This window comes from Protopterus annectens, chromosome 11.part0, assembly GCF_019279795.1.
Source record: "Protopterus annectens isolate FY-2018-M chromosome 11.part0, PAN1.0, whole genome shotgun sequence".
NCBI lineage: Eukaryota > Metazoa > Chordata > Ceratodontiformes > Protopteridae > Protopterus > Protopterus annectens.
Genome location: NC_056745.1, coordinates 567,525,925 through 567,553,843, shown reverse-complemented (window position 1 = coordinate 567,553,843; position 27,919 = coordinate 567,525,925). Strand labels below are relative to the sequence as shown.

Genomic DNA, 27,919 nt, shown 5'->3' with positions numbered 1-27,919 from the left:
ACACTGCACAAAGGTCCTGAAGAGGTTCTCTCCAAACCTGTAAGCAGATCACTCAATCAAGCCTGATACACACTGCCCCTTCAGAGATCTACAGGAATCAATGGCCCTTATCTCACCAAAAGAAAAACAGTAAATAGTATTAATTCCAAGATGAATCATATGAAGCAAATTCTGTCTTTCCTATGATTGGTAATTTCTAGGAATGCTAGGAAATAATGTCTCTCTGCTCCTTCTCTCACCAGGAGCAAAACAGAAGCACTAATTCCAAGATGATTCCTAAGAAGCAGTCCATAGGCTCTCCAGTGATTGGTAATCTAGTCCCAGATGTTATAGATTTTAAAAGTAAATGAACAGGGTTTAATACTCTGAATACTGTAGTGTGCACTAAGTGAGTAGGATGATATAAAACCAAGATGAACTCATCAAAAGTCTAAGGTAAAGGGTCTTCCGAGTTTGACATTTCAGTGCCCAGTAGAATGAGAACTTGAGGTGAGACCGAGATGAGCTTCCAAAGTCAAATTTACAGTAAGGGAAAGCAATTCAAAAGCCACCAACTTTAAAAGCACAAAAATGACTCTCCTAGCACTCACAGTTAAATACAAGCAATGGAAGATAAATGTGACCCTAGCCAAGAACTTTTAAAACTCCAAGAAAAAAACTTTAAGGTAAAACAGGATATAAAATAAAAGAATCTATAATATAATAACAGTAAAAGTCAAACATAATGGAAGTATCCAAACCTTAAAATAATAAATCAAATCCAAAATCCTGTGCAGTTTCACACCAATAATAGTCAGACAAGACAAGGATGCAGCTAAATAAGAGATCCTATTTCTCAGCTCCTCCCACCAATTAGCAAGTCTTAATTCCTTTTCAGAAATTTACTGTAAATCAAACTTTAAAAGAAAAAAATGTAATAAAATAAGAGCAAAAATCAAAAATAATATAAGTATCTAAACCTTAAAAGAATAAATCAAGTCTAAAATCCAGTGCAGTCACGCATCAACAGTAGTTTCATAGCACTTGCACGTGGCAGCATGGTCTGTGTCAGTTCCAGGCAGCATTGTTCTGCGCTAGCTGTAACCAGTTAATCTCAGTGTTGAGAAGTCTAAGGTAAATGCCTGTAACTGGACAGTTTAATCAATCATACACTCCAGGCGGCTAGTCTGTCATAGGTTCAAGTTTATGTTGCAGATGAACCAAAACACTGAATTTCTAAGGACTTTTGCTAACAAAGGAGCAGACGAAGCTGGTATTCGGTTTGCAACCAGGGACTACAGGGAGGGACACATATATTTTTGTGAGAGATTTTGTGTACTAGGCTAAAAAATGATACAACTATTCAAATTTTTGTTCAGAGTAGGCCAGTGGTACACATATAATAAACCACAGCAATGGGAGTGAAATTGACAGTTTTAAGGTATGATGACTTTAGTTTATTGAAAGGTCCTAGGGATATTTTTGTGAACTCTGTGTGACCATAGAGAAGTTTTGGGTGGAGCATGGTAGTAGCTCATTATAATTTTGGTTATTGGGTGCCATACTGATGACTCTACTAAGTTTTTCCAAATGATGTTTGTTTTTGTTAAGCAGTTCTTTATGAGTATCTTAAATGGGAGGTCTTTTCATAGATTGCTTCACAGTAGTTTTTGCTGTTTACAATACAAACAGGGATCTCTTCTAGAGATGCTAATTAAGAAAGGTAGTTTTGTCTGTGATGTTAGTTTGGCCTTTAATTTGCTAGGATGTAAACAAAAGGTTGAGAGAAAGTGCCATGTCTGGTGTTAAAAACTGTTCTCCTGCATTAGCAGGAACTGAATTCAGCACAGAAGGGTTATCTAACCATTAAAAGAGCTTTAATCAGTGGCATCTGTTTATGGGTTGTTCACAGTAATGGAGAAAAGTAGAACATACAGCAGTGATCCTTGTGAGATACCACTGGTAGCTGAAGCAGGATACAGTAATGCAGTTCCCTACATTACACTTTAATGCAAACACCAAGCTGTGTAAATAAGAAGATAGATGTTTGCCATGTAAAAGGCTTTACATACGTCTAAGAATAATATGGCAGCCACCCTTACTCTATTGTCTTTGGAAAGGATAAAATCAACATTTGATAGAAGGGATTTGTGAATGCCATGGTTAGTAAGAAAGCTTTTTTGTGAGAAAATTAGGAGACTGCTAGAGCGAATGATGTTCTTGGAAGCGTAGAGCTTTTTCTAGTAGTCTGTTTACTGGTAATTGATATGTGGTAGTGAGGTTTACAGGTCTTTCTTACACAGAGTTAGAATTAATGCTTATTTTCAGTGTTTTGCTATCTGTGTATCTGGTAATCGTCAGGTGCAAAGAGTACATACTGAGATGATCAGTTCACTAACTGCTTGCCACTGTATTTTGTGGCTACTAGGCCTAAAGTAGGGCAGCTGTAGCATTTTAAAACTGATGATGCAGTTTTGTGACAATGGCTGAAGGGATAGGCGAGAAGTGAAATGCTGAGGTAGTGTACTTTTTAGATGCTCCAAAGGATGAGAACGCACCTTGTAGGACTACCCCAAAGCACTGTCAAGGCAGCTGTTTAGAGGACTAGTGCAACAGCAGTAGCGTAGCAGTTACACATAAGATACAGATTTGTCGTGCAATTAATGAGTACTGCTCACATCAACCATGCCAGTATCCTAAGTATAAAAGCAACAGCCTGTAAGAGAAGGAATGAGATCAAGAAGGAAACTCTCCTCGACCAAAGAAGAAGTAAGCACTGTGTGCATATTAGTGACCACACCAGACAGCAGGTCTGGGTCTTCTTCACACTGTAGTTTCTGATTATTCACTTCTTATAAAGTCAGTGTATACGTACTAATACTTAAGACTTTCAGAGGGTAGAAGCTTCTCTGTATTCCAGCTACTAATGACATGGCTGCAGAAATGGACAGGATGGCAGTAAAATACAGACAGTGGCATTCATGTAGCTCTCAGTGAGCTATTAATGCAGAGCTGGCATAGCTCACTTGGTTCTCCAGTTCAGTTTCTTCGCTGGGGTCCCTTCTGCGTGAATTGTGCATGCCTTCTCTGTGTCTGCATGGATTTTTTGCTTGCTACTAGCTTTTCCTCCTACATTCCAAAGCACTATAAATGAATTTGCAAGCTTCTAAACTGATGCTGATGTGAGAGTGAGAGTGAAAAAGTGAGAGACTAACACTTAAAATATGACAGAGTGAGAAAGAATGAGTGGGCGAGCCAGTGCACACATGTGTGGTGGGGTGTTTGTGTCTGTTCTCAGATGGGTTGGCACTTTCTTTAGGATAAATCTCCATGCATGAACCTGCTACATTTTGGTATAGGTTTAGGTTTCCTGTGACCCTGTATTGGATTTTGTGTGTAATCAAGAATGAAGCATTGGTTCAACTAAATTCACACTTTTTGTTTATTTATTTAGTTATTTATTTATTTATTTATTTTGTGGATTTACTTTTTTTTCCACTGGGTTAGTTCTGCTGGGCATAGGCAGTGTCCATTTTCAGATGAGACCCAGTTAACACTTTTTCATACTGCAGTGATTATAAATATAATAGAAGTTTACACAGAGAATTAAAACAATTGTACAAGTGTTTTTCTTGGTGTTGTTGACACTATAAAGGTTTACTATTTAAAGCAATATGAAACAGTGTTTAGTGAATCAGAGCTTACATTTTCCATTAGATTTTTTCAGTTTTTTGTCAAATATCCAAATAACTTGTCAGAGGTCAGCATGGTGTGTTGAGGACTAAGGAACTAATTCTGCTATATAAGGTACAAGAAAGGGGAGAAGGCTGACCCAAGTACATATAGGATGTAAGCACTATGCCATAGAAAAGTAGCATTCTGGAGTTACTGACTTTAACAGTTCAGTGCGCACTGTCCAGACTGTGCATTTCATAGGTAATGACAGCTCAGGTGTACTCAATGTCCTACTGCCACACTAATGAATGGATTTCAGCAGTGTACCTGGGATGTCTACCAACCAAGCTCTGGGGATCTGAAAGATATTGATGCACAGATGTTCTCACAGATAGAAGGGATGTTAACAACTTTGGTTAGTTATACCCATGTGAAATATACAAACACTCTGCCTTTTCCAAAATGGTGTTATATTTTGTAAAGCACCACAGCATCAAAGATCAGAGATGAGTAATCACTGCTTAAGCAAAAAGAAGGGAGGCAGCAGCGAAGACAGAATTACAAAACACATAATAAAAAAAACAAAATTAAGGCTACATAAACTGTTATAATTTTATTGACTGGTCCTGTAACTAACAAACAGGAAAGAGCTGATGCAGGGCTCATATTTTTCTACCATACGTTACTTTTGCAAAACAACCCAAAAGCATGCACTACTCATCCATGGGTTTTCAATACAAACTAACTACTTGAAAAAAACAGTAAAAAATCCATGCACAGTCATTCAAATCAAATTAAAAGTCTTTCGGCTTTTCCCGGTTAGGGGTCGCCACAGCGGAACTCCAGTTCCCTAATGATTGTCAAATTAAACACTTAAAACAATTAAAATTTTACCTTACCCATATTGTATACTGAGGTACTGTACTACAGTCTTTAGCAAAAATGTAAGAACAGTGTCCAGGGAAATAATAGTAGCTGCCATCAAAAGTCTCAAAATGGTACTGTCCCCATGTTTTACAGATCCCATCTTTAGCCTTGTCAGCACTGGGTACTGTGGACAAAAAAAATCAAAAGATGTGATAAGAATGCATGCTCATAGAGTAAGAATTTCCCCACATAATAACCCGCAGAAGAAGACACAAATTACCTGTCATCTATGTGAAAAAAAAAACAAGGAGTTTACATATTTCACATTTTAAAACTACAAATGACTTCCCTGATTGGTTGCAATTTTGATAAAAATACTCTTCAGTTTTAAATTTTGTACAAATATACATTTTGTTCTCTGTTGAGCAAAACTGATGTACATGCTATCCAGGGAATAGACTAGAAGGCTACAACAAGCCTACAGAGCCATGCAAAAGCTGAGATGAGACTGCTTCTGGTGAGAGAAGGAGCACATGGAAATCACCTCTTAGCTATGTGTATTTGTGTGAGACTAGCTCTAGCTGTGACCAGGTATTAGCCAATACACAAATTACAATAGCAACTGCGTCATGCTTCCCGACTGTTAACTTCTTCTACCAACTGAATGTATGAATCAACAAAAAGGGAAAACTAGTTGTACAGGACTGATTGCTCTAGATGTTGGCATACAAATTACAAAAATGGGCCACTCACAACTTCTTATGTAAGAGCCATGTCAAAGATTCATTTGCATTCTTATTAAAAATAAGAAAAAAGGATTCAAGCTAGAGGTGTTTGTTTAAACCATGGTTAAAGTTAGAAATAAGAGATGGGTGCTTTCATCCTTGTCAGAGCTTCCCCAGATTTAAGTTATACATAGTAGTAATAAGTAATATATACTTTTCTATTTTCCATATAAATAACCATGTAAATTACAACAGAGGCTTTACTCCAGGAGCACATAAATAAATCACATTCAATGACAATGATTGGAAAGCTGGAAAAGTACATTTCCTTGGTACTTGGCTACATTGTCTAACTGATAGTATGACTTGTGAGAGATGACATGTTTAGATAACATGGAAAACCTCTTGCACTAGCACACTACCATTAAGCATAAAACACATCAGTTATGACACATCGCCAGGCCTATAAATTATGCTGAGGATGTAAAATGAATTTACAAAGCCTCCTACAGCACAGTCTAAAAAATCCCAGCCTCCAGCACATAAAACAAAATGTTCTCCTTCTCCTTTGCCAGTCACGCAAACTGCAAATCCAGACAGCTCATCCAAAGGTTACTAGGAAAACATGCATGAGCTCATAAAGTGCACGAAGTCTACTTCCACATACGGAAATGTTTTAGTCATAGGTGACTAAGTTAAGTGTACAAATTCCACACTCACCAGAATTGATAAGAACAGGTTGACTGTAAACAGCTTGCCAGTGTCAGGATCCATGATGTCACAAGTACCTTGAGGTCTCTTAAATCAGACCAGTATGACTACAACCTAGTGGTAGCCCATGTGGGAGTGACTGAACTAAGCTGCTCCATACAGTAAGACAATTAGACAGACATGATAGTAGAAAAGATACTTGTTTTGGACAATATCTTTCTTTCATGGAGAATAATACCCAAAATCCAAAATAAGCTTACTGGGTTTCACAACTGGCTAAGTAGTTAGTGTCGTTCTAAGGGGATCCAGTATGTGTCAGCCTGGGATGATATGGCAGATATGATTCACGTTTTCACCAGGGATGGTTTACAACTCTCATACCAGGGCTTCTGCATACTGGCTAAAGTCTTTGCTATCTCCACAGTGCCTTTTGTAGGCATAGTCGCCCTACTGGACATTCCAAGATAGCAAACTCAAACTTAAATTTGGACAACATAAAGTGGCAATACTCAGTGCCTGAAGTCTAAATAGAAAGATGCCAGAACTTAAAGCTGTCATGCAACTGAGACACACTCATATTTGTGTAGTTACTGTGACATAGTTTTAATGCAGTAACAGCTCTTCCTCTCTTTTGTAGTTTAGTACAAATTGTGCCTTGAAGACATTGAGTAACTGCAGGTGAGTATCTGTATAGGTTCATCGGTTCATAGAAGATTACTAGGCTAATGGCTTAAAGGCCCTTACAAGCCCAGCCAATATAACCTGATTGTACCCAATATACAACCCCTAGGGGCAATAGGATAGTATGGATTTGTGCCTGTGCACTGTGTATCTTACAGATTGCTCCTGCCCATAGTAGACATAGGCACTACACCGGGTGTGAATTTGTGATTTCCCATCCATTGATCCCACCTGCGTTTGAACAGGGCCAAGGAAGTACTCCGCTTAATGTGAATAGGAAGCCTGTTCCAATGAAGATTCAGTCTCTGAGACATATATCTGTCTTTCCAGTATGTTTTGTTAAGAGTTGCTGACTAAGTTTAGATCCCTCATGCTGCTTGACTTGTAGATGTAGAGCAGATCCATCAGGGCTGGATTTGTGAGTGCCTTTAAAATCAGTCATCCCTATTTATTTGTGAGAAACACTATCACTTCAAATCAAATTACCAACAACCCCAAGTCAGAACTCCTGGAGTTTCAAATCACCCTTGACAAATCCAGCTGTTACTTCCCTGCTGGTCAATAGCCATCCACCCTAAATATAATGGCAAATTCAGGAGGATGATGATGGAACTCCTGTACTAATAAAGTATATGACAAAAGAAGGAAAATAATGAAAAGCTATAATAAATCCCAATCCCTGTAGCTCACGCTGAAGCATGCCAGCAAGGACCTTATCAACACTATTAGAAAATGTAAAGCAAAGTACAAGCTTAAGTTCTCTACAGGTACTAAAGGAAAATACAAATCTTTCTTCCATTATGTCAGGAAATTAAGAAATACTGTCCAGCAATACATTTGATCATCCATAAATAATATCACACATTCTGACCCTAAGGCTATAGCCAATATATTAACAACAATTTAGTCTTAGCTTTAGCCCTCCTACTCACACCACTATATCCGTTTTTTTAGCATCTATCTTTTGAATTGTTGGTATTGGATGATCCCCTGTGATGTACACTTCTTCATTTTCTGTGATGCTTTGTGACTCATGTTTCCAGTGTTTTTCAGCCACTTCAGTACCATAATGTTTGCACAGTCTCACCACATTATTATGCCTTTCAGTATACAGTCTTTCTGCCATTGGTATGTCGCAACCAGCAACGAGGTGTGCAACTGTTTCCAGTTCGGTTTTACAAAACCTACATTTGTCTATTTCTCCCACATGTTCAATGGACTTTATAAACCAACATGTACGTAGCCCACTATCTTGGGCTGACAATATTAACCTTTCATCTCTTGGTTTGAATTTGCCGCTCCTTAACCATTCCTGCATTCGTTCTGATCAACATGAGGTTCTTCCAGATGTTTTCTATACTTGCAACTATATTTATGCTTTTTCCAAATTTCTTGCCTTCTCATCTGATCCTTCACCTTATATTCTTTCTTTTGTTTTTTGGCACATTCAGTTGTTGCCTGATTTTTATCTACTTCTGGTTTGATTTCCATTCCTGCTTGACAACAATAAGCTTCTGCTAGATTAAGCAGAGAAGTCATCTTAGATTTATTCTCATCATGTTTCAAAATGTTCACTATGTTTGGGTCTTGTGTGGTCAGCAGATATGTGTGGAGTCCCACAACTGCAGATCTATACATATAATCAATTTCAAGGAGGCTCATCCCTCCTTCTGAACAGGGAATATATAATCTTGGTATGCACTGATTTTTCTATATCAGTAGTTTATTCTACTGACCTCCCCCTGGCTGCTGTGCATCCCTGGCTCCAGCATTACACAGTATCCTACTCTTGTGCTCCTGCCCATCCGGCTCTAACCTGCTCTTCCCTACCAGAAGCCAAGCCCACACTAAGAACCCACAACCAAGGAATTTCTGATCAAATCTAAACTCCAATTTTTCTCCCAGCAAGGAACTTTCAGTGAAACTTGTGCTCCTGCCCATCCGGCTCTAACCTGCTCTTCCCTACCAGAAGCCAAGCCCACACTAAGAACCCACAACCAAGGAATTTCTGATCAAATCTAAACTCCCATTTTTCTCCCAGCAAGGAACTTTCAGTGAAACTTGTGCTCCTGCCCATCCGGCTCTAACCTGCTCTTCCCTACCAGAAGCCAAGCCCACACTAAGAACCCACCACCAAGGAATTTCTGATCAAATCTAAACTCCCATTTTTCTCCCAGCAAGGAACTTTCAGTGAAACTTGTGCTCCTGCCCATCCGGCTCTAACCTGCTCTTCCCTACTGGAAGCCAAGCCCACACTAAGAACCCACAACCAAGGAATTTCTGATCAAATCTAAACTCCCATTTTTCTCCCAGCAAGGAACTTTCAGTGAAACTTGTGCTCCTGCCCATCCGGCTCTAACCTGCTCTTCCCTACTGGAAGCCAAGCCCACACTAAGAACCCACAACCAAGGAATTTCTGATCAAATCTAAACTCCCATTTTTCTCCCAGCAAGGAACTTTCAGTGAAATTTGTGCTCCTGCCCATCCGGCTCTAACCTGCTCTTCCCTACCAGAAGCCAAGCCCACACTAAGAACCCACAACCAAGGAATTTCTGATCAAATCTAAACTCCCATTTTTCTCCCAGCAAGGAACTTTCAGTGAAAGTATGTGTTATTCTTAACCTTTTGTAACAATTTAAGGTAGTACATAAACTCAAGTAGGTCATGGTGCGCTTCCCCTGCCAGGTTAGCCAGCACACAAAGTTTTCCCCTTTTCTCATCTCTTAAATAACCCTACTCTCTCTAGTATATTTCTACCCCTTTTCTGACTTCAATAGCTCCACCCCAACTGGATTTGAGACTTTGTTGCATCAATCTGACTGCCTACTAGGTGACGCTCCTCTACCTTTTTGCTGCCTCTACTAATTTTCCCTCTCTCCTCCTTATCTTACCTACTTAGCTCCTATACATCTCTTCTACTGCTCTCTCCCTCTCTATTTCTCCCTGGATTTCCTATCCTCATATTTTTTTGTTCCACTTAGCAAACGCCCATCTCTATTCCCCCTCAAAGCCTATTACCTTCTTCTACTGTCATCTCTTCTATATGTCTACCAACAACTATATTTCCCTGTCAGTCTTTTAACCCACTGCACATCTTTGCAAACTTACCTTCTGCTCTCTCACTCTCCTAATTGTTTTCCCTATCATTCTCCTTCCTTTGGCTCTTCCCACTCTGTTTGCCCTGCGGGCTCACTCCGCTCCCCTACGCTGCCCCCAATTCCCACCCGCCCCAGCACCTCCACATATATTCCTCATATTTCCCCTCCCTCTCTCACCAATTATCTAATCCTAGCCTTCTCCTCATTACCCCTCCCCCTCTTACTCCTCCCGCACCACTATACTTTTCCCCTCCTTAACTTAGTCTCTTTCTCTCCCCTACAAACAATTTTAATCCCATCTACTTCCTCAACTCTCCCCTCCCAATTTTCCCTGTCCACTTCCACTACTTTTATTCCATCCAATGCTCCCTTTCTAAACATGACCTCCAAATCCTTTACTCTATCTGTGTCCCATGCTCCCTTCTCATACTCCTAATTCCTCTCTATTATGCTACTTCTTACCATTTCAAAACTCCCCCTTACCTTCCTTCCACACAAACTATCTCTAGCTCTCACCTGCAACCATTGCAGTCCACCCACTTTCATAACATATCTTCCTCTCTAATTCAACCTAACCTACTGTACCTATTCCATCCCAAAATCTTCTCCACAACAACTAAAACTTTCACTCATACACTACAACTAGCCCCAAGCAGCCTCCCACTGCATAAACCCAAAAAGCTAAAAGTTATCCTTTGCAATGACCTAGCCTTATCTGGAGATATCCATCCCAACCCTGGCCCCTGCCACACCACTAACAACTCCTCCCCCCTCCCCCTACCTCTCCCACTTCACACGACCCTTCTCCCCCTCCCTCCTCTACTTTTGCTTCCTCTCCTAACACTCTAAAGTTCTTCACTATCAATGCCCAAAGCCTTAATAACAAAATACACCAATTACAAACTTGGATTTACCACAACCAACCTGACATCTTAGCTATCTCTGAAACCTGGCTAAAATCTCACATTGCCAACTCTGAAATCTTACCTCCTGGTTTCCCAATTCACAGAACTGACCGATTAAATAAAAAAGGTGGAGGCTATGCGCTAATCTACTCTAACCATCTTTCCTTAATCCCCCTACAATTCCCAATTCCACAATTCAAAAATTCTAAACTAACCGCTAGTCTACTACGATTAAATAAACATAAGAATATCTGCATTATCTCCCTATATATCTCCCCAGGCAATAACATTTCTACCCTTGAAGATATTCTTCACTGGGCCTCAACTGAAATAAAATATGAAACCTACATCCGTGGCGATGTTAATATTGATTGGAATAAAATCAACTCGCCTTCCCCCTCCCTATTCATTAACCTTTACAACTTCTCCCAAGTAATCCACTCCACCACTCATCCTAACAAAAAACACCCCCCAGGATCCATCCTTGACTGGATCCTAGTCTCTCACCCCAACAAAATAATTCTCTCTGGCACCAGCCCTGACTCCTTTAGCGACCATCTCCCAGCATTCATTTACCACTCAGCCAACTCCATCCAACATCAACACCACTACATCCACACTCGTAATCTTAGCAACTTCAACCCCACTATTTTCTCAAACACTTTTAAACATATAAACTGGCAAATACTAAATACTCTTCCCCTTGACAATGCTGTAGAACACTTTAACTCTGTCTTCCTAAATACTCTCAACTCCCAAGCCCCTCCTAGAAACAAACGAGTCAAAGCTAATTCTGCTCCTTGGCTGTCCAAAGAAACAAAACTTAACATGCATCTTTGGGATAAATCCTGGAAGCTTTACCAGAAAAATAAAATGTCTTCTACCTTGCTCCAATACACCCAACTACGCAACCAAGTAAAAAAAACTTATCACCTAAGACAAAAAAAACTACTACAATAAATTTCAGTCCGACATTAACAAGAACCCAAAACAATTCTGGAAAACAGTTAATTCCCTACTCCATCCAGGGTCCAGGAATAATTCCTGCCCTGACCCTAGTATAACTGACATGGAGCTAAGCTCTCAATTCAACACTTTCTTTACAGAATCCATAGCTTTGCTAACCAAACCTTTCCCAAACAATAATCCATCCAATTCCCCTTCCTCAACACCTAACACTCCTAATAACTCTCCACTCAATTTCCAGCTCAAACCTGTTTCAACCACTTTTATAAAAAGGCTCCTATCCAAACTAAAGCCATGCTCCAATGCCCCTGACAATTTACCTTCCTCCTTCCTCAAATGTGCTGCTGAAGGTATTGCTCTCCCAATCTCCATTCTAATTAACAGATCCTTAAAAGAGTCTTATGTACCCAAACTTTGGCGTTCAGCCTACATTCTACCTCTTCACAAAGGAGGCAAAAACACCAATATCTCCAATTTCCGCCCCATTGCCCTACTTTCACCAATATCAAAAATTCTAGAAAAATGTGTCCACCACCAACTTATGCCTTATTTAATTCAGAATCATCTCCTAACACCTACCCAACACTGTTTCCGCCCCAGCCACAGCACCATTACTGCCTTACTATCCTTCTTAGAAACTGTAAATCGAGCCTGAGATTCTGGACTACTAGTATCCACAGTACTCCTAGATCTCTCTAAAGCTTTCAATACCATCTCCCACAAACACCTTCTCTTTCATCTGTCTAACCTTCATCTCTCCCAAGATACCCTTTCCTGGTTCTCCAGTTACCTATCTGACAGATCTCAAGCTGTCAGATGGAAGAACTCTACCTCCTCCTTCTTACCAACTCCCACCGGCGTTCCACAAGGGTCCATCCTTGGTCCCTTGCTTTTCAACATTTTTATAAATAATCTTCACTCTGTCATTCCTGACACAACAGTTATCCAATACGCTGATGACTCCACCTTAGTCTGCACCGCCTCTAACCTTCCTGAACTTCTAACTAAAACCCAAATAGCTTTCTCTACTACTGAGAACTGGATGCACCAAAACCATCTCTCTCTCTCAACTCCAATAAATCTAAAATACTTCTTTTCCCCCCCTCCAGGGCTTTCTCTTTTGACAAAAATGTCTTCAAAGTCCTAAGCCAAACCAACTCTGCTATAGAAGTGGTCCCTTCTGCAAAACTCCTCGGCATTACAATAGACGAACACCTTAAATTTGATATCCACATACAGCAAAACATAAAGAAAACCCACCAAAAGTTAGGCATGCTTTATAGGAATAACCGCTTTCTCTCCAATTCCTCCAGGCACACCTTAGCAACTACCTACCTTCTACCTTCTTTACTATATGGAGCCCCTCTACTAACTAACCTGTCTTCCTCTAGCACATCCAAACTTGAAACTTGCTATAATAAGATCTCTAAATTTGCAACTAAATCTAAAAAACTCTACTCACCACTGCCTTTCCCTACAATCTCTGAACTGGCTAGAACTCTCTAACCACCTAGATTATCTCCAACTAACTTCCGCTCACAAATTAATATTCTACCCAGATAAATGCCCAGCCTTAACAAACATCCTTCCCCCATACATCCCAAATAGATCTCTGAGATCTGAACACCAAAGTTTAATCTGTATCCACAAACCCAAACGTCCTGCAGGCCAGCTCCTTCTCTTTTTCTCTCTAGGCAAAAAATGGAACTCCCTACCTCCTTTACTTAGGACCCTACCAAACTCTGACTCCTTCAAGTCCAAACTTTTCTCTTACCTGTCTTCTAAACGGAAATGTTCCTGCTCTCACCCTACATACATTCTAGGAAATTTTTTCCTTTGAGCTCTCTATACTCCTTTCTCCATGCTCCCTCAAACAAATATTTTTCTATTCTCCTAAAACAAACCTAAGCTATACTCTCTGTTTGAGAAATGTCTCTCTTGACTCCAAGTATGTAAATATTGTAAATAACATGTAACCTCAGAGCCTTGTAGTATAGGCAGTTGAATCCTGCTGCCCTGAATGAAAACTCATGTAAATTGTGTTCTCTACTATCTTTAACTGTGTTTTAAAAGTATATTTTTATGCATTTGCTTTTCTTACTGTATGAATTTTATAATTGTAACTTTACCTTCAACATTATGTAACCTTTATTGTATCATATTGCTTATGGAGCTTTTCTCCCCGGGCCTCCACTGAAAATGGGCATTTTCTGGCCCAGTGGACTCCCCCGGTAATCAAACCGAAAATAAATAAATAAATAAAATTTGGTGAGCATGAAGCATCCTTCTTGTTTTCCTATCTAATCTGTCCAACATGTTTTGAGGCCAGTCAATCAATCCAAAACTGTAAGTTAGGACAGGAAGAGCAAATTGGTTTATAGCTTGGATTTTGTTCCTAGATGTCAGTGCTGTTTTCAGGATTAATTTAAGTCTTCTGAAGTATTCCTTACTAAGTTTTATTCGCATTTGTTCATATTTTATTGTTGATCCTTCATCAATTCCCAAATATTTATACACTCCTTCTTGCTGAAGTTCTTTTACATCACATTCTTGTCCCAAATTGATGTTTTCCTGGCGTTGCAGTTTTCCTGCTTTAAAGGTTGCTTTTGCACATTTATCAAGACCAAATGACATTCTTATATAATTTGAAAAAGTTTTGACAACTTGCAGTTGTACTTTCAGTTCCTCATCTGAACTATACAGTTTTTAATCATCGACAAAGAGAAGGTGAGAAGTCTCATGCTCGTATATGGTTTGGTTTTGTGATGGGCACGTTCTGTCTCCTGCACCTACTAAGCTTCTTTGAAAAGGCTGAAAAGCCTGCGAACAACAGTCACTCAGTGCTATCTGCTGCAAAAATTGGAGTGCTTCTAAGACCATCTGGATTATTAAGCCGATATAAGTATATATTTTTTACTTGCTCTGTTTCAGTGATATTTTACATTCCTGTGCTGGATTTATTTATTGGTTGAATTTATCACTGCTTGCACTTGTTAAAGTAATCCCATCTGAGTGTTACTGCACTGCTCTTAGGTAACAATATTATGCAAAGACTGTGTTTTGTGAACATATCTCAAGATCATTAACTTTACCAAAGGATTCCTTTCTGTGTTCTGATTTTGTCTCCATTTTTTATTTTCCCACCCACCTGACCAGCTGTTGTTGTGTTCTTAAAACTTTTGAGTTGCCCACCTCTACTATAAATTTGATTTTGGATAGTCCTCCCAGTCCACTTGTATCAGTTCATTCTACTAAGTACTGTGAAATCATTTGGGAAGGCCTACCCCCCTTATTTTCTTAACCTTGAATTATCTTCTGTTTCCTCTCTTTCTATTAAAAAAACCTTTTCAGCTGCTTTTATTGTTTTTGTGTCTCTTCCTATGTTATTACTTTATTTTGCTTTTGCTGCTTGTTCGTAAAAGTATTCAATTGCATTTATTCTGCTGCATTTATTACTGCCTGTTAGTTGCCTGATTAAATTGTAATTGTTACGTTAAGTCTCTCAGTTTTTGTTTAAGGACTTGGGCTTCAGTCCAGTTATTTTACATTAAGAAGGTTTCGCGGTCTACACTCTTATGGGAGGAGAGGGTGGCCTCTGGCCTTCTGAGCTGGGAATTGCTGGGTGAAGGCATATTGTGCCTATTGCTCTAAGTGCCTTTGTTCCAGTTTAAGCACTTGAGGTCAAAACCAGTTATTTTAAATTAGGAAGATTTGTGATCTAAACTCTTGTGGCAGTAGAGAATAGCCTACACTCTTCTAAGCTGGGAATTGCTGGTTGAAGGCTCATTGTGTCTGTTATTCTAAAAGTTGCTTAGGTCTGGTTTAAACACTTGGACTACAAACCAGTTATTTTACATTGGGAGAATTCATGGTCTAAACTCTTGTGGCAGGAGAGGATAGACTACACCCTTCTAAGCTGAAAATTCCTGGTTGAAGTTCGATTGTGTCTGTCTTCTGAAGTGTCTCAGTTCTGGCTTAAGCGTCTGTGCTCTAAAACCAGTTGTTTCACATTAGGAAGGTTTGTGGCCTAGACTCTTGTGGCAGGAGAGTGTAGCCTACACCCTTCTAAGCTGGGAATTGCTGATGAATTGCTGCTTTATTTAAACAGTTTTTGCTGTTGTGACTGTGATTTTATGCACTTTGAATTTCTAGTACTTCTGCATTTTATAGTATAGGCTAGATTCAGACTTGCTGAATCTAGACTGTTTGATATCACTTGAGCACTAAAACAAGCTCTTCACTGAGATACCAAATGATCTGAGGCATCCATTGCTTTCAGCTAACTATAAGTGCCTGCTTTTGCTCTTACAGTGCATGCTTAATTTGTATTTGCATTGTACTGTCTGCTTGAATTGTCTAAACTGTGTTTTACCACATTTTACTGTATACTGTACTAGTTCAGCTGTAGTATAGCCCATTGTCTGTTTCTGGGTCCATTTTGTAACTTCTGAGCATCAAATTCAAGCCATCCTTGTGGGTGAAAGCCCTTCTGCACCTTTGTGGGAGGAGAGTGCTCTCTGGGTCCCAGCTTATTGAGGGTGATTGGAGTAGTGCTCAGAGAGAACGTCTTTATTGGCTAGTTTGTTTTATAATAGTTATCTCTTGTTTTGTTTAAGGCCAACGTTTGCACTCATCATGCACTGCCACATAGTGGCGGTCACTGTTGGTAGTTTAGACACAAGCTTTTTGCTTGTTAAATTTTCCCTTAGCACTTGGCTTGTGGTCCTCCAGAGGTATTTTTGCAGCCCTGCTCTACTGTCAGGTGGAACACTAAGCCTGCCTCAGAGATACCAACACACCTCACACCCACTAGCCATTCCTAAGTGCAACCTCTTTTCCTGACAATATAAATTTGTCTAACACTATGGATGGATTTACCAAACACTATAGACGAACAATTTCCCAGTTTCCCCAGCCAGCTTGGTTGACATGGGCATCCTGAGGCAGTGTACCAACTACCTCATGTTCACCAACAACCCTGTTCTCCTAGTCTACACAAACTCAACATATAAAAGATGCAACTATATTAAGAACCTTGAATCCATGCACTCCCACACACCAGTTAGTACATATGGCAATGAGCAGGTTGTCAGTAAGCACACCTCACCTCCTACTCCACCCAAACCCACATCATACATACCTACATATGCGGAGGTCCTCACCAAAAACATACCTAACCACCAGAGACCTCACAAACACAAAAACAAGCATGCTACACATTATAATTCTACTGCACAACACAATACACATAATAGCTCATGTACTAGTGTCTCACCTGTCAAGCCCTTAAGGCAAACCACAAAACCAAACGTATTAGTGATAGATGATTCCATTGTGAGACACACAGATGTCCCCTCACCAGGCTGGATAAGGAAAAGGTCATGGTCAGATATCTGTCAGGTGCCAGGATATGCCATTTCACACATGCACTCATCTCTCAGCAACAGGTACTGTTATGACTCTGTCATAGTCCATGTTGGTGTGAACAACTAGAGATGTACCTCTCTGGACTATATGAAGAGAGACATGACTGAGCTCTTGGACTAAGTGTCTCAGGCAGGTATGTCCCTAGCCTTAAGCAGCATTTTACTTTCACCTAGGATGATGCCTCGATGCAAACACAAAATGATTGACTTCAATAATTGGATTAATTTCTGGTGTTATTCTAAGAAGATCCAGTATCTATCAGCCTGGGATGACATAATCGACAGACCTGGATGCTTGGCCTGAGATGGTCTTCATCTGTCACCCCTGGGATTTCAGCTAATGGCTAAAGCTCTTGCCACCCCCATTGTGCCTTTTGTAGGCAGTGTCTCAAGGACAAAATTCGCAATGTAAAAACGCCATCTAAAAACAACCTCAAGGTTATGCTGCTAAATGCTAGGAGTCTTAACATGAAACTGCACTCACTGGAAGCAGTCCTCACCATGGAAGGCACTAACATTTGTGCAGTCACTGGGACCTGGTTCAAGGCTGTGGAGGGCACCCCAGCCATACCAGGTTACACCTCCGTCCACATGTTCAGACCACAAACTGAAGGCATGAAAACTAAAGCAGGCAGTGTATCAATTTTCATTAAAGATAAATACACCTCCAGATTGGTCAAACAGCATGATTCCCTGGAGATACTTCCGGTGCAATTAACTGTTGGTAGGACACCTATTCAAGTCATTGTCAGCCACAGGACCCCCTCCATGAATCAGGACACCCACTCTGTCTATTTGGATTTACTTGAGTCTATCAAGATACATCCGAACACCATGCTTTTGAGTGACTTTAACTACCCATCCACTGACTGGGTAAATTACTAGTGCTCAGACTCATTTGCCCTAAGGTTCCTCGACTTTGTTAACTCCAATGCCCTGGACCAGTGGTTGACAACCCCACAAGGGGTGCCAACATCCTGGAACTGGTGCTTATCAATATGGGGGAACCACTGTAGCACCCCCACTGCGAGGTCTTCCCTGGTGATATTTGACCATAAATCAGTCTCATTTGAAGTAACTATCACACCTGACCCCCCCCCCCCCCCGCAGCAACTAAGTTAAAAATCTTTTCCAAAGCAGATTATAACCTCTTACAGGATGGCAGAAATAGCTTCTCTGCACCTCCCCCCACAAATAGAACTGGCAACTATGCCGAGTTCTACACCAATGCTTTATACAAACACCTGTATAACTGCATTAACCTTGCCGTACCAAATAAGACCAAAGCAAACTCCTCAAAGAAGAGCAAACCTGCCTGGTGGACAACTGCCATTAACAGGCTTTACAATAAGAGGAAGAAATTGCTATCTAAGAGTATGAGGGAGCAAATTCTAAACTGGAAACACTCCCTTATCAGCTTAAAGAAGCAAATAAAACTTCTTGTGAAGTCCACCAAAGCAAACTATGAATCCAAATTAGCTTCCTCAACTAAAAATGTTCTTTAGTTACATCTGTAACCTAAAAGGAAAGGCCCATATTTTGCCAAACTGGTAGTTAATGATACCACATATACTGAGCCTGTGGACATAGCTAACCTGTTGGCCGACAGGTTCTGTGAAAACTTTACTCCCCTGTCCCCACCACAGGCACCCAATGACATCCCTGCCACCTGTCCCCTACCTTGTATCTCTAAAGAGCAGATCGGCAATGCCCTCTCTAAGGCTAGGAACACAGCATCTATGGGACCTGATAACATCCTAGGCTGCATCCTACATGGGCTCCAACAAGAATTAGCAACACCACTGAGTATTCTTTTCAATCATAGTCTAAGAACTACTTCATCCCAGCTAAATGGAAAATGGCCACCATTATTCCCTTGCATAAAGTTGGTGCTTCCACTAACCCCAGCAACTATAGACCTGTTAGCCTAATAAGCCTTATCTGCAAGGCCATGGAGTGAATCATCATGGACCTTATCAACAAAGATATAGGTAATCTCCAAATACCAAATGATGTCAACATCCTACAAGATGGTCTTACACAAACAAATGATTGGTGCCAAACTCATGGCCTTAAACTCAATGCAAAAAAATGTATTAGCATCTCTTTTGGTAAGGGTGATGTTTCTGCTAACTACCACATCAATAACAACACTTTAACTACACACTCAGTGGTGATAAACCTGGGCACATAGGTTAACAGAAACTTCAGCTTTGACCACCATGTCTCCACAGTGGTAAAAAGGGCATTCGATATTCCTCATCTCATAAGTAAGGGCATTGCCTCCAGAAAAAAAGAAGTTATAACCTCCCTGTACTTTTCCCTCATCAAGCCAATAATTGAGTACAACTCCTCTTTTAGTATGTACCTTTCCAAGCACCTGTTGCAAGTGGAGGGGCCACAAAGGTTTGTCACAAGGAAAATTCTAGGTCTTTAGCATTTGTCATATCGTGGATCATCTGAAATCACTGTCAGATTATTCTGTTTCATACAGACTACTCAGAAGTGATCTCTACCTTGCACACAAGGCAATCTCTGACCCTGCTTTATTAGAAATGCTGCATCTCCGTAAGTCAAATGGTACACGGATTACTAGCTCTAAAGATATTAACCTGGTATGTGACATTAAAAGAACATTAAAAGAACCTGCTTGAGAGACAGATTTGTCTCCTAGAGGTTACCATACCTTTGGAATAGACCCCCCACTTCAAATAGACCATCTCATTGGCCTTTTTCAAACGCAATCTGGACGATTAGATGGGTAATCATAAATTCACCCTGGGGGTTCCAACTGTGTCCCTCTTGGACAGGGGTAATAGGTGCTGATCGTGAAAATAAGGGTAGTACTTGGCTAAGCTTGTAAGGGCCCTAGGGCCATTAGGCTAGTTATTTCCTATGATCTGGCCAGGGCTTTTGATACTATTCCACACTAATATTATTGAAAAACTAAACAAAGTAACACAAACCACTGTGCATCTGCTGGAATGCCAATTCGCTACTCCATAGATCCCAACTTGTGAAAGTTGCTCATATTCTCTTTTTCAATGTAATATTATGACTAGTGGAGCAGCACATGTATAATTGCTTGGCCCTCTCCTGTTTGGCTTTTACTTTGAAGACATCCAAGCCAATACACCAAAAGTGTGGTTGACCAAGCTTGCTGATGAGTGCAAGCAAGCCAGTGTTATCCTGTCATCCACTGTTACTAAACAGCTCCAGCAAAAGCTGGAATATGCACACACCTCGTTTACTAAAAAGAGTCTTAAGCTAAATGCAAAAAACTGCAGCTGGCAGTGTTTAGCAAAAAAGCTTCTTCCCTCTTATATGCAAAAATGGTACTCTTCTTCATACAGATATGGTCATTACAAAACATGGGTACTTATGTGGACAATAATCTCTCATCGTTCATCATGCTTCCACCATAGTCAGGGAATCCTTCTATCTGGGCAGTTACTTTCCAAAGGAATATCTTCAGGATACAAAGATGTCATTCTACCACTTTAATCTTCCATTATCAAACCCATCATCAAGTACAGTGTTTTCTTTGCTGTGTATGAATCCAGACTTATCATTCCAAAAATTTCTAAACAAGAAAATTTAGGGCTTTAAATCCTTCAACTATCCTGACAGATTAGCATGACCTCTTATATTCAGGAGCCTTCTGTTGGTTCAAAGTTGACCTGCATCTCATTTTTTGAATGATAAATGAACCAGTCCTGTTTGCTTCCTATTTCTTCACAGAACCAGTGCTCTACAGATAGAATCATATTGAGCAATTGAATTTATTTTAATCAAAAGAGAATGCTGTAGAAACATCTTTGGTGAATGTCAGAGGTAAATTATTTGCAGGGGGAACCTCATGCACCCCCTGTGTGAGAAGATACCCCCGACACCTCCTAATGTATGTATACCTACTCTGAAGTGACACAACAGTGGAGAAAAAGGATAATTCCACAGTCACTGAAAATGGTTTCAGCCTTTTCCTTCAGTCTATCTGCAATTGAAAAAACAGCTGACAATAGACTCATAGGCTCCCTAAAAGCACCCACTCTAGAGGCCTAAATCTACACAAACAAATAAACATGCCTTGCTGAAGGGATAGGTTCCTAACATGTTCTCAACCAAAGGAATAAGTTATGACTATGGACAAACAAGCTATTACTTTGGCAAGCTTTGAAACTAATCTTGACATCTGGATGGTAGACCCAAATTTACATCAGTGTCATCATGCATGGCTTTATAAATTTGGGAGGTGAGAACTAAGTTCTTGGTAAGGACTGCAAGAACTTACAAGTCTGTCTAAAGAGTGTATATGAGTAGGTATCTTATCATTTTGGTCCTGTGTTCCTTCTTTACCATCATAATATTCAAAACCTTAAATGTTTGGGTGATACTCCTCTTGTATTACACAATCTTGTTTGACCAGTGTAGTTTTTATTTTTACATCCTCTTTTCACTAGACTTCTTTGGTTTATATATCCTTTTCCAACTGTCACATAATTGGCCTTTCAAAGCCATTTATATTATTTATTTTTAGCTTACTATTAGATTATACACCTGAAGCCATCTAAAAACTTTACTTTTGTGTTTAATCCTCACATGATGTAGTGATGTCAGGTTGTCAATAACTTAATTTCCCAATGTATTGAAGTTAATAACTTTTTCATCTACTAATTTAGCATAAAAGATTTTGACCAAACCTATTTATCCAAGTCATTACATACCAATACTGAACATTCAGTTATTAACATTGATATATTTCTGCAGCTTTATAGATGGTCAATGATAAGATCAAAGAAAATATTACATTTTAAATCAGGCAATCTGTGATTTACCAGTACCCAGACTACTGATCAACAGAAACCTTAACAGTTTATGAGTGGGATTAGTAACCAACTGCTGCAAACCTAATTTAGTTATTTGTTCTTGTAGCAGGCAATTTTATTTATTTTATTTTATTTTTATTTTTTTATTTATCCTTTATTAACCAGGATAGCACTCTTGGTGGCATTTCTACTATGAGGTGAAATTTAGCCAAGGCATTGGGGAATACCCCCTACTTGTTAGGAGAGTGCTTGTTCCCATACTAATGCAGTGGTGGCAGGGAGAACAGCACTCAAGGAGATCCAAGATGGTGGGTAGCACAAAAGTGAACATTGGTATGGTGTTTAAGGCTCTACAGGATTCTGAGGATCTGTTTCAGCAAAATGTGTTTGCTTAATTGAAAGCAAATGTTCAAAACAACAATGGATGTTTTATTACAATCATTCAGTGGGGAGAGTTGCGGGATGATATTTTGGGTGAATTGTTTTTGCAGACCAAGCTAGACAGTGGAAAAGATGTTTTATGGGGTAAAATTAAGGACAAAATCCAATCAGAGGAATCTGAAGTTATTTTAACAGAAGACTGACAGAAAAATAAATTATCTGCCGAGACTGCTAAGGAATGGTAATGATGGGAAGATTAATTGTTGTAGATCTCAGATAGCATAATCAGGTATATAGAATTATAGCATGTTATACCTATGTTACAAGTACAGACAGGGACATTTTATTTCATAAAATTCTGGATTATATAGTAATGAATATGAATATAATATTAATGGGATAGTTTAATTGTGATTTGAGGAGGAAAAAAAGAAGAGAGGAAATAATGTTAAGAACATTTTTGAAGTCATAAAATGTGACAGTTTAAAAAATTGGAATAATAATTTGTGTACATATAGTCGAGATGTATATAAGACTGAAATGGATTATCTTATTATATCACATGGTTTAAATATAGGTAAGGGAGAGACACTTGAAACAGGCTTTTGAGATCACTTAGCCATATGGGTAGAGATACAGGAAAATAAGGACTATATTGCATAGGGAAAAGGAATAAAAAAATAAATGAGAAATTATAGGATAAAAATGGAAAGAAAATAAGTTTTCAATTATGGGAAGATCACATTTCTACTTGAGAGTGTTATAAAAACTGATCCAAGTTATAGATGAAAGAAAAGTGGAAAAAACAAATTATAAAACAATGTATATAGATGTTTTAAGCATTTGGAAAGGAATGACAGAGAATGTTATGTCACAGAATGGAGAATTTATGAAAACAATCAAGAGAAAATTTAAGAATTATTATTTAAGCAAATATATTACAGCATAAAATAGAAGAGGTATTAACTTATTTGTGTAGTATGGTTACATGAATACTAGAATAATGAGGGAAATAAAAGATGATAAAGGAGAAGTAAATTGTAATAAATTATGTAAAGAAAATGTTTCAAGATAGAAAGTACAAAAAACAGAATGGCTTATTAAAAATAACAGAATAAGAGAATAAAGAACTGGAAAATGAGATGTCCTTATATGAATTAGATAAGGTACTTGGACAGTTAATTTAGTTGGTTTCAGGACCAGATGGAACAGGATATTAATTTTATGAGAATTTTACAGATTGTCAGAAAAAAATATCTTAAAAGTTATAAATGAGTGGTTAAATTAAGGTTTAATGTATAAATATTTATGCAATGGTATATTTAAAGTTGTACGGAAAAAGGAAGATAAAAATAAAATTGAAAATTGGAGATTTATAGTATTGAGCAATGCAGATTATAAGATTTTAATTAAAGTAATTCAGAAGAGAATGGAAATTAAAATTGAATGTATTATGAAAGATAGTATATTTAGTTTAAAGGGAAAAGGATGTCAGGAATTATTATTGATCGTAAAAGAAATTGTGGAAGATATTATAAACAGGACTGATGAAATCAAGATTTTGATAAAAGATTTAAATAAAGCATTTGATACAGTACAACATAAACTTCAGAGGACAATTATAGTAGAGTATAGCATTAGTGGGAGAATTAAGAATATATGTTGTTCTGCATATAATAAAAATAAATTAAGAATTTTACTGAATGGATGTTTAAGCAAATAAATAGTCCAGTCTAGTGTTTGTTTCAAAGAAATAGATATAAAGAATGGCATACATCAGGGATGTCCTATGATTTGCATATAATTTGAATTAGTTATGAATACATTAGTTAAAGATATAACTTTGCATATGAAAGTTGCTACTTATATTACTAATGAAGGGATATAAATTCCAGTTGTGTTTGCTTATGCAAATGATAGTATATTGATTACAAGAAACAAAGTCTGGATGAAAGGCGTTATATATTTTGCACATCAATGTTTAAACATAAGAGGCATGATCTTAAATAAAGAAAAATATAAAGGGCTGGGTGATATAGTAAATATAGGAAAAGTATCTTTTTCAGTGAAATAAATATCTTTGTTAGGAATAAGATTTAGGGTAAAAATGTAAGTGAGGAGCAATGAAATAGGATAATAGTTGAAATAAAGGAGCTTTTTTATTTTTTTGGAAACATACAAGCTATGGATTTATAAAAAGGTTTATTTGATTAATTCAGTTATACTGCAAAAGATTATACATATTTAGCTAGTGTCTTTATGTTGCCAATAAGCTATGAAAAAGAAATACAAGTATTTTTTTTATATGGGGTTCTAGACTGAATCCACTGAAGAAATGAGTCTTATATACAGATAAGGAAGACGGATGTTTAGGATTATTGAACACAATTATTTATGCTGCTTCTTTGTATTTGTATGAAGTTTTGTTTTGGATAAATGATAAAAATGAAAAGTTATGAGTAAATTTACTAAAGTACAAATATAAGCGGTATTGAGATAGGTTAAAAATTTCAAAAGAGGAAATAATGTTTAAATGCATAAATGGCATATTTCCAAGAAAAAATATATTTTATGGAAAACAAAAAGTAATGAAATAGAAAATGAGAGGAAAGTGTGGTATAAAATATCATGATACACTATGATTATGTTTATCTAGCAAATGAAAAAGTTAAAGATATAAAAGTATGAAAAGCATGGTGTAATAAGAAAGTAGAATACCAAGATTTTTTATGGAGATTAGTGATTAATAAATTACACTAACATGAAATATGGCATATGAAAAATCAGTAAAAGAAACTGTATATAGTGTGGTAAAGAAGAAAATATGGAACATGTTTTCTTACAATGTATAAGGGTTGGAACACTGCGGGAAAATTATGTGAAAAAACAGTTCTTTCAAAATATAAAGGAGGTAAATGAAATAAATATGGATTTGATTATGTTTGGATATTATAGCCATAAAAATAAAAAATATGTTTGTAAAATAGATAAAAGATTATTTTACATTGTGTGGGCCATTTGGAATGAAGGGATAAATGAAATCATTTTAAATGATAAATGGACACTAGCAGTAATTTTAAGAAAAATTAGATGGTGGTTGTAGGAAAAGGAGTGGGGGAAGTCAGGTAAGGATAAGGAAGATAGAATTTTAACATAATACAAAGTAGGATAGTTATGACTTCATGACAATAAAGGAAAGGAATAGATAATTGTACTCTATATAAATTGTAAATATGTAAGTTTTTAAATGGCATTGTAAATACTGTTTTAAATGAAGAAGCCCTACTCTTTCCAATAAATGCTATGAGAAATTTTACATCCATCAAAGCTACCACCAGTTCAAGCAGATAGAACCTAAGTTGAACACGTCATCTGAAGAATAACATATTGAGCACAGCACACCCCTAATGCTGCCTTGCATTATCAGCAATCCAAACCCCTGGGGTGGGAATATAACCCACAGCCTTCTAGTCTTCCAGCACAAAGCAAGAGTGTACTACCTGCTGTGCCACTGATACTGCTATAATTTCATACTAAAATCCCTATTAACTATCAATTTCTCATTTTCATGCAATTGATTATGTCATTTTGTCAAATAGTTTAATCCTTTAATTAAGGTGTCATGAGACAAATAAACTACAGTTAAAACCAGAGTTTCATTTCATGCACAAATCCTGGCTTTCAGAGTGGTTTCCAGCAAGGCCACAGTACCTAAACGGGTTCCTATCACGTAGTCGAACTTTTACCAGTTCGAACCGCATATGGTCGAGACCATATGTTCAAATTTGTAAAAGTTCGAGCATGTGAATGGGAATCTCTATAAGCAGAGGTTTCCATTCACTTCAATGTGGTGCAATCTCAGAGTTGGTATATTTAAGTAGCGGAGGGTGTGGGGGTACCTGGACGCAGTCCCCCATGTGGGGGGTGCAGGGGGGCAAAGTTATTTTTTGTCCATTGTATTTTTATTTTTTTATCGGTAGTCAAAGTTCTGTCATTTCAAACTTAATGGTTCAACCATAAGGTGTTTGGAGTTTTGACTATCTGATATAGACCCTACCTAAACATCTCTTATTCAATCAAATGAAAACATAGTCATGTCCACAAACAATGGCCACAAGACAGCAGCTATATTTTTAGAGTTCTGCAAAGATTTTGATGTTTTAAACATAGTGCATGAATTCAAAGACTGGATGCCAGTAATAAAGTGATCCAAAAACTACCATGAGGAGAAAGCTCATTCTATGACCTGGTGTAATGCTGAATCATACTATTATAAGTCCATCACTGGAGTATGATCAGGGTTCATTTCTAAGACCACTGCTTTTCAGTATATTCACAAATGAGATGGAAAACATACTAATGGAGTACAGACAGTATAATAATACATTAATACAATACAAATGTCTCCACATTAATCTACATGGCAAAAACTCCAGAAGAACTCATAACAAAAATGCAAACATAATTAAAAATACTGGTTCAATAAAAGCAAACTTATTATAAATGAGAAGAAATTATTTTGAAAAAAAAACAAGGCAAATTACAATCCTTACAGGGCAGGCAGTATCATCATTCTTCACACTAATTCTTTCTTTTCAGTAAGCACCACTTGATTTGCTGCTATATATTCTAATTTCAGAATATGTATCTAAATACTTCATCCATAAATCATCAGGGTGTACTTATTAGATTCCCCTCAATTGTTTGACAGTGCTCTGTATAGATGAATACACCTTGAGTTGACATTTTTGCTGTAAAAGCACCTCTGAAATTTCACCAATACCTATTTGCACACAGGACAACTACTTTGCAGTGACAAGCACTGCTCTCTGCTTTGCAAACCAGATACACCTGACTTTACTTTATATTTTCACCCCAACCATCTAATCAATAAAAAAGGGTACATTGCCATAGATATGAACTTTCCCACTATCTTTGTTACCAGCTTGGTGGATATAGGCATCCTGAGGCAATGTAGAAATTGCCTCATATTTACTGAAAGCCAGTTAATTCTCAAACAGACTGATACAGTATGTGAGAGATATATTTGCATAATGTCACTGTAGCACAGCTACATCCTCTTAGTGTAAGAAATCTGGATAAAACCCAACAAAATGTGGGAACAAAGGTCCAAAAATATTGTAAATATTGCTCTTATAAACTTTGAAAGTTGCTACAGTAACATGGTTTGTTTTAACATACATTTTCTGAAGGATTTAAAGTCTGAAACTAAAATGTTTGTCAGGATTTAGTGATTTTAATCCTCGGATCATTCCAGTGATTTGCCAGAAAACCATAAATTTTACGAGGAACAGGCCAAAAATATGAGACAAAAATCTGGACATTCTGCAAAAATCTGTACACTTGAGAGGTATGTACTGTAGGCAAAACTCTCAGATAAATGGACTCTTAATGTCAATCCAGTTATCAGTAGTACACATGCTGCACCCATCACACACAATTCAAAGCAAACACACAAACCCACATATGCTGAGGCACTTAAATGAACCTTCCTAAACCTCAATGACCTCCTATGTGAAGTACATATAACAAATACCCTCAGCAGCCCTGAATGCACTCTTTTTTAACAACACCCACATCGACACATACAGCCACATGTCATGGAATCTCTACCTCTAAGCCCATATGGCAAGACACACACAATCCAGCATTCTAGTC

General features: G+C 38.1%; 1 protein-coding gene across 1 annotated transcript in view; it reads right to left on the bottom strand.

The window, feature by feature from the left end:
- OTOGL (otogelin like) overlaps positions 1-27,919 on the bottom strand; it is a 3,472,886-nt gene that overhangs the window by 3,122,902 nt on the left and 322,065 nt on the right. Inside the window, exon 6 of the mRNA XM_044088067.1 lies at positions 4,554-4,705. Within this exon, the coding sequence (XP_043944002.1) occupies positions 4,554-4,705 (152 nt within the window). The remainder of the gene's footprint in view (positions 1-4,553; positions 4,706-27,919) is intronic.